We start from the raw sequence: 8835 nt of genomic DNA, 5'->3' as shown, positions 1-8835 counted from the left end.
CCGGACGTTTATCAACATTTCTGTTATCTTAATGATCATATCTATAACATATAGATGATTCAAATATTTATGTCCATGTTGTTTGGGAAGACAACTTGACCTATATTTTAAGTCTCATAAAAACGTTAAAATAAAATGACATGATAAAGTGTTAGAAAAATAATAATTTTATTTAAGTTTATTTATATAAAATCTACTAAACACCAACTTTTAACCATTAGAGCTTAATTTGATACATTATCTGTGTATAAAGTTTAAGATTGTCAATCAATCACGTAGAAATCATTTATGTGGCTTTAGTAGTAGTTATAATTAATGACAAATGTTTTTAATCATGTAACGAATAGGATTGATGACAATGTAAAAACTCTTCAGATAAGTAGTGTAAATGTTAATTTATTCTTTTTTTATTAAATCGTTATCGTTCAATTTTATAAAATATTTATAATTATATGTTCGTAGTTTTTTTTCTGTATGATTTAATCTCTGAAACAGCATATTATACTTCAAAACAATGAAACATATGGTAATAATTTTTTTCAATTAATAATAAAACTCAGAAAACTCAACCAACATTATATGGTTGGTACAATTTGTCCCTTTGCTTATTGATAAAATTATTGTTATCTTGGTAAATCTTCAATGTTTCTTTACGGTCTTCAAATCCCATTTTGTCGAATCATTGAACCCTGCACAAAAATGAAAAAAAAAATATTTGAACAAAATACAAATGTGCTAGCAATTAAATAATAATCAGGCTTTTTGTGTTCCATGGAGAGATGCAAGGTTAGATTATAAGGAGTTCATTGTTTTAATTCGTTCCATTTAAAAAACAATTATTAACTAACTTTAAACATTGTAAAAAACAATTTATTCATATGTGTGAGTTTGAAAGCAAAACTTACGTGTTGCAATCAATGCTAGGATCAAATGGAACACTTAGAGTAATGTTGCAAAGTTGTGGTAGTTGTTTTGATCTATCAGGGTTAACTCCGAATCTTGATGCAGCGGGTTTGAGACAATTGCACACATCCCTACGAATCTGAGTGGTGTTAGCCTTTTGATTTAAATCATTTGCTCCTGCACAACAATAACTAGTTGGTGTAGCAGGGCCAACTCCCTGCAAAAAAGGCAGACATGGCAACAAGGAAAAAAGAGCCGAAGAGCAGCTAACGTCATCAATTTGGCGTGCATCCAATGTTGTTACGAACATGCCTAAAACCATCACAAGCATAGAAAGAGAGATAATTTTCATCCTCAACATTTTTATTTAAATATGTGTATGTGTATGATGTTTTTGTGGATATTTAGAATGATTGGTCTTTGCAAGTATGGCTTAATTTATATGCAAAACCTGTTACGATTTTTTGGGTGACTCTTTAGGCTTTTTAATTAATTTTTAATGTTAAAAAAGTCTTGATAGTGATTTCATATTTTATTCCTTATTATTCTTACATAAATAGGAAATGTTTTTACCTTCAATATTCATAGTCAAACTTATAATTAAGACAATCAAGTATAACTATAAAAAATGGTAAGAAGATAATGTACTAAAAATTCTTTTAAAAGTAATTTATTTATTCTCATACTCATGTTCCCTCATTCTTCAAACGTTAATGAAATGAGTAGATTACAATGCACTGTTAACAACTATACAAGGGTATGAATAATTAATACAAAAAAGTAATAATCGTTTAAAAACAATAAATTGATACTCATTATATATATTTTTTTGACAAGAAATTGATACTCATTTTATGTTATTAAAGAAAGTACTATTTTTTCTCGAATTCTTTTAAACCGGAGAACGGCAAATTCATATTAGTGACCGTGCCACAAATCACCATTGTACGACTGTGTCATATTTTAAATCTTAATCCTCACTTGAAGCTTGAAAGTCAAGTTATTTCCACTTATACGAAATCGCATTGATTAATTATTCAAAATTAAATACTCACACAAAAGTAAATTTTCTTTTTCGATAAGAATAAAATGAATAAATTTAAAAATTGTGAAAACCTTTAAATATAAACCTTAATTTATAGTCAAATTATGATTGTAGTTTTAAAATATTTTAACTAATGTATTCAAAATGAAAATATGTGAATATTTTATAATGCTCAATGAAAAAAAAATTGATTTAGATCTATTATGATGTTGATTGATGTGGCATTTGTTTTTACTTGTCATATTAATCTTGTTAGTTATAGTATATCATTTAATCATCGAAGATAGACGGGTGGTGATATCTCTCTTATTAATTCATTGTTTGGTGATCTGCAGGATATTGTTAGTTAATATTATAATCGCTACGATATATTTTTTTGTAGTTTCTCATCATGTAAAGATTAATATTTTTTTTTTTGGGAATGTAAAGATTAATAGTTTTGAATGTACTATAAAATAGAAAATATAATGCTCATACTAAACGTATCTAGAAAGTTTAGCATGTGCATTAACTTGATACTAGATACATTAAAATTTACAACATAAATTCTTCGAATGAATATTTTACACAACAATACGCGTTCTTACAATCAATCAATACAATACTACTCATCCAAAACATAGAAAATACATCCTTAAAGTCCATAACATCCTGTGGCGGGTACGAACGAGCACTTGATGTTTATCCATTTAGCTACAAGCTTGCTACACCAACCTGCTAATCTAAAACAAAGAGGATTGGCATGAGATATAATGTCTCAGTGAGTTCTACCTAATCCTATGTAATATCCCGCTTATTAATGATACGATGTTTACCTGATAACGATAAAATGCGCGCGTTTAAGGTTAAGGGTATTTTTGTCATTATACGCCAAGGGGGTATTTAAGGACTTTAAGTCCAAAAATCTTCATAATTTCCTTCACCTTCTCTCTCTAGGGTTTGGCTCAAAACTTTTCTCCTCTTTCTCTCTAGAAATTTGGTCTTCTCCCTCCCTCTCTACACTTAATCTTCACTCAATCTTTCATCAAGACAAGAATCTAAGCAAGGTTTGAATACCAAGAGTGTTTGGCAAGAAGTTCTTCAAGCAAGCTTCAACAACTTGATCTCTTCTCCTTAGAAATTGTTTCACTAGGGTTTGGTGCTAGGCTTAGAGTTCCTGAGCTCAACTGCAGATTATATAAGGTGAGTTCTTAGTTAGAGTCCACCCTTGGGGGTATGTGATTATGTTACAAAGAAATACATGAAATATTAGGGTTTTTGCATAGAGATTTGTTACCCCTTTTCATGCCATGCTTGCTAAACTGTGAAATACTTGTCATGTGATTGTTTTTCAGGTTTTCTATGATCAATAAAGTCATAATATACTTGGGGACACTTGGTTTTGAGGTTTTTGGGCTAAAAATACCATTTTTATATGTTCTGAACTGTCATAACTCGCCGGGACGAGCTATTACTCGCCATAGTGAGTAGAAAGCCACAGAAGCAATGTTCTGCTCGCCTCCAACTCGCCTAGGCGAGTAGACAGTGTAAAATCTCGCTGTTTGCTCGCTTCAGGCAGTTCTGGCTTGTCGCGGGGCAGTTTTCTCTGTGCTGTTTTTTTTACAAAAGTAAACCCCTCAATCCAAGGTCCTATTGGATAATCTTGTAAACGTTTTTCTTGAAAGTGAAGCAAGTATTTAACTTATTTAGTAATGCATGGCATGCGAGAGAAATTGTAGGTTTATAATCGGGTTGCAAACTATACTTTAAGAGAGGGAATGAAACTAGAGCCTTGATATAGTTTATCGAGAATTAGAACGTTAATCATGAATTATATGTATGTTAAAACGTGAGACGATTAGTTTAATCTTTTCACTAAGAAAGAATATGTAAAACGTAGGTGTTGTGTCTCCTGCAATCCATGCTAGGTTGGGATCTCAAGGGGTTTTCCGTTGGGAAAACGGGACAAGCTTTGCAAGAGGGGCCCGCACGTTACTGAGGGAGCCCGATATTTTCCTTAGATAGGTTTTTATCGGTTATGAATTGTATTGTATTCAGACTACTCCACCAGGGACTTTCCCTAAAATGAACCCAGATAATGTTGTTGTTCAACGCTAACTCCTAATATAATGAATGTAGATGATTATGCAAGTAATGATACGATATATAGTTAGATATGAAACTATATCGGGGATGATCTTAGGTTTTCTTTAATCGTCTGGTTTAGGATCGTCTCATGAACATGTTAAGCTTAGGCCTCGATGTGTTTAGTATATCTTGGCATAGCGGACATAGATTCCCCTTTCTCCGTCATGACACATATGATGTAAGCAAAGCCTATGATAAGTTAAGACGAACCTATGGCGGCTTTAGCATGCACTCACATCAAGGTAAACATGATCACACACGTATAATCAACCGTCGGGTTGTATTGTAGTCACGTGGTGATCGTAGGTTTCCCCGAGGTTACCAATAGCCTAGGGTTAGATAGAACTCACTGAGACATTATGTCTCATCCCTTTCCTTCTTTGTTCAGGTTCACAGGTTTCCCGTGGCAAGGGTAAGGAGAAAGCTACGAATTGATCGTGTTATCTTGGATCTAGCTCTTGTGTCTCATAGCTTGATATTATGTTATATTATAAGCTTGTGTGTAATGAACCTATGTTATACGAGTTTCATTAGACGGTTTATGTATAAATAATGTAACATAAGACTCAAGTTTGCTTTTGTAATCGAATTCCCAACTTATGTCGTTCTGTATTGTATAATTAATGTATCTAATATCAGTTATAACGCTCTTGTTGAAAATTCTAGGCACTTTTAATTTGGGTGTTACAATTTGGTATCAGAGCAGGTGGATTCAGACCGTGCCTTGGGTCACTAAAAGTTCAATCCACGTAGATGCTTTCTTTGAGTCTAGGATATTTAGTCTCATTGTTATATTTGGGTTGAACTTGATCACTCTGACTTGAATATGACAGTTAGAGCAAAATGTCCGGAGAACGAAGAAGACATGGCCGGCCAAGGGGTAATCGGAATGCTGAGGAGAATGTTAATCCTGACTCTAACATGGGGGCACAGATGATGCATCAAAATCAGCAGATGATGCAGTTGATGCAACAACAAATCCCGCAAAATGCCCAGTCTCAACAACAATGGGTAGCAGCTATGCAGCAAGGCCCAGGCGTTCATCAACACCATCCACCACCTCCGGTCGTTGGGAATCCAGCCTTCCGGGAGTACAATCGGAACCATCCCCCGGAATTCGATGGTCGTGGTGAACCAGAAGAAGCTAAGAGGTGGATTAAACATATGGAGAAGATTTTTTGTATGGCTGATTGTACTGAAGAAGAAAAGGTGATATTTGTAACCAATCAATTTAGAGGCGCAACGGAAGACTAGTGGGATACTGCTCAACGTCATATGATAACTAGTGGTATAATGGAGATGAATTGGAATAATTTCAAACAAGTAATGTTAGAGAAGTACCTCTCCGTGACATACAAAGTCAGAAAAGAGCAAGAATTCCTCCATCTGAAGCAAGGTAATGTGTCAGTATCAGAGTTCACTAGGAAGTTTGAAGAGTTGTCCCATTACTCCACTCACAACGAGTATGTAGGTAATGAAATGTGGAAGGTTAATCAGTACAAGCATGCTCTGAGGGGTGAAATTTATGCGGTGGTTAGTCAGCAGAGGTTGACAAACTTTGATGAAATGGTGCACAACAGTTTAGAAGCTGAAAGAGGTTTTGACAAGGAGGTTAAAGAAGGTTCCACATCTTTTGATAGGAGGAGGAACAACTTTGTTGATAGGCATCACGAGAAGTTAAAGCCGAGGGGTTCTCCTCAGAAAGGGAAGCAGACAAATTTACCCAAAACTTTCCCAACTTGCAGGAAATGTGGAAAGGCTCATACGGGTGAATGCAGGATGGGTACCGACTCTTGTTTTGCATGTGGTCAAGCAGGACATTTCGTGGCAAATTGTCCACATCGGAAGAACAAAGGCAAGGGTGTAGACACCACTATGAGCAAGGGCAGGGTGTACTCGCTGGATGGGAAGAAAGCTCAAGCTAATGAGGACTTGATTGGCGGTATCTATTTTCTTGGTCAGAATCCTATTAGAGTTTTCTTTGATTGTGGTGCAACTTGTTCTTTCATTTCTTTCCAATGTGTTGAGGCTCTCCAATTATCTACTTCACCCCTAAATCCTCCTATGATGGTGACTGCAGCCACTGATGGAGGTATTGTAGCAAATTACGTATGTGAGAATTGTCCTATCACCGTGTCTAGCAAGACCTATTATATAGATTTAATATGTCTTTCTATGAAACAACTCGATGTAATATTAGGCATGGATTGGCTGTCAGCAAATCATGTGTATATAGGATGTTCAGAAAAGAGTATATACATGTTTACCAGTAATACGGTTGAAGGAGTGACTTTATCAAAACTGCTTAAGCACACCTATCAGATGGTTCAATTTCTTTGTGCTCAGAATAAGGGTTTCTATGTCATGTTTACCGTGGCTTCAGAATCTGATATAAGTCCCAGTGACATTCCAATTGTTAGTGAATATCTAGATGTTTTTCCGTCTGATATCACAAGTCTACCTCCAGAAAGAGAAATTGAGTTTTCAATTGATTTAATTCCCGGAGCGGAACCAGTGTCAAAAGCACCTTACAGAATGTCATCTTTGGAACTCAAAGAATTGAAATCCCAACTGGAAGAACTCATTCAGAAACATTTCATCAGTCCTAGTGTGTCTCCTTGGGGTACACCAGTATTGTTGGTTAAGAAGAAAGATGGCAGTATGATGTTGTGCATTGATTATCGCCAGTTGAATAAGGTAGCAATTAAGAACAAGTATCCTCTGCCGAGAATTGATGATCTACGGGATCAACTTAAGGGAGCGTCAATATTCTCAAAAATTAATCTCAGGTCGGGTTATCATCAGATTCGTATCAAATCTTCGGATGTATCCAAGACGGCTTTCAGAACACGTTATGGACACTATGATTTTTTAGTTATGCCATTCGGTGTGACTAATGCTTTAGCAGTTTTCATGGACTACATGAACCGGATCTTTCAGCCATATCTAGATCAATTTGTCATTATCTTCATTGATGACATTTTGGTTATTCTAAGAATCCGCAGGAATATGCTCAGTATTTGAGAATAGTGTTGGATATTCTTCGGGAGAAACAGTTGTATGCAAAATTCAGCAAGTGTGAATTTTGGTTGACAGAAGTTAAGTTTCTGGGACATATTATTTCTCAAGGAGGAGTGGCAGCCGATCAGTTGAAGGTAGAGGCTGTTCAGAATTGGACTAGACCAAAGAATGTCTCAGAGGTTCAAAGCTTCTTGGGCTTAGCTGGGTACTATCGACGGTTCATCATTAATTTTTCTTAGATCGCTTTGCCTTTAACGCGGCTTACAACGAAAGATGTGCCGTTTGAATGGAATGAAGAATGTGAGAAGAGTTTCAGGACTATGAAGAAGAAATTAACTCAAGCCCTTGTCTTAACTATTCCAGACCCGAAAAAGAAATACACTGTGTTTTATGATGCATCATCTAAGGGTCTCGGTTGTGTACTAATGCAAGGAAACAGTGTAATAGCTTATGCATCCAGGCAGCTCAACACGCATGAAGAGAACTATCCCACTCATGACTTAGAATTGACGGTTGTAGTTTTTGCTTTGAAAGTATGGAGACATCACTTATATGGAGCCCAATTTGAACTATTCAGCGATCACATGAGTTTGAAATACTTGTTTGATCGGAGGGATCTGAATATGAGGCAAAGGCATTGGATGGAGTACTTAAAGGATTTTGACTTTGATTTGAAATACCATCCAGGAAAGGCCAATGTAGTAGCGGATGCTTTAAGTCATAAGGCCTTAGCTCAAGCCGAAGTTATGATGCATACATGTAAGTTGTATGAGAAAGTCTGAGATCTTAATCTCGAAGCCACGGAGGTTGATGATGGTATTTAGCTGCACAAATTGAAAGTCTCATGTGATTTACGGTCAAGGATTGTGCAAGCACATGATGCAGATGATGAATTACAGAAAAGAATTGGTTATCCAGAATTCTCTATGGATACAGACGGAGCAATTTTGTTCGAAGGAAGATTATGTGTACCGTATGATCCGGAGCTTAGGAAATTGATCTTAGAAGAAGCTTATAAGAGTAGTTTCTCAATTCACCCTGGTGCCACCAAGATGTATCAAGACTTAAAGAAAGAGTATTGGTGTCCTGGCATGAAAACGGATATTGCAGAGTTTGTAGCAAGGTGCATTGTATGTCAGCAAGTTAAGATTGAACATCAGAGGCCAGCAGGTTTACTTCAGCCGTTAGAAATTCCGCAGTGGAAGTGGGAGCACATATCTATGGACTTTGTAGGAGGATTACCTCGTACTCAGAAGGGACATGATTCGATTTTGGTGATCATGGATAGATTAACCAAGTCAGCTCATTTCTTACCGGTTAAATCTACCTATAAGACATTGCAGTATGCAGAGTTGTTCATTTTAGAAATTGTCAAGCTACATGGTGTTCCAGTGAGCATAGTTTCGGACAGGGATCCAATCTTTACTTCACACTTTTGGAAGGCTTTTCAAAGAGCTTTATGAACACGTTTGAAGTTGAGCACGTCTTATCACCCACAAACTGACAGCCAGTTAGAAAGGACCATTCAAACTTTAGAAGATATGTTGCGTGCTTGTGTTTTGGAAGATGGTGGAAGTTGGAATAATCATTTACCTTTGATAGAATTTTCCTAGAACAATAGTCATCACTCAAGTATAGGTATGGCACCTTATGAAGCGCTGTATGATAGGAAGTGTAGAACTCCCTTATGTTGGGCCGAAGTTGGAGACAAGGGTATTATTGGACCAGAAATCATTCAA

General features: G+C 36.1%; 1 protein-coding gene and 1 pseudogene across 1 annotated transcript; one reads left to right on the top strand and one right to left on the bottom strand.

The window, feature by feature from the left end:
* Positions 1–886: 886 nt before the first annotated feature.
* Positions 887–1302, bottom strand: LOC146946650 (non-specific lipid-transfer protein 1 pseudogene; annotated as a pseudogene).
* Positions 1303–5368: 4066 nt separating this feature from the next.
* LOC146946649 (uncharacterized) lies at positions 5369–8559 on the top strand. Its single transcript, XM_085748275.1, has 4 exons — positions 5369–6706; positions 7081–7275; positions 7336–7855; positions 7982–8559. Exons 1-4 carry the CDS (start codon positions 5369–5371, stop codon positions 8557–8559), a joined length of 2631 nt encoding a protein of 876 aa, XP_085604401.1.
* The last annotated feature ends 276 nt before the right edge of the window (positions 8560–8835 follow it).

The sequence above is a fragment of the Medicago sativa genome, chromosome 2 (genome assembly GCF_051527215.1).
Source record: "Medicago sativa cultivar Bolivia chromosome 2, Bolivia_mono, whole genome shotgun sequence".
NCBI classification, from domain to species: domain Eukaryota; kingdom Viridiplantae; phylum Streptophyta; class Magnoliopsida; order Fabales; family Fabaceae; genus Medicago; species Medicago sativa.
This window is presented reverse-complemented; position numbering and strand designations above follow the sequence as displayed.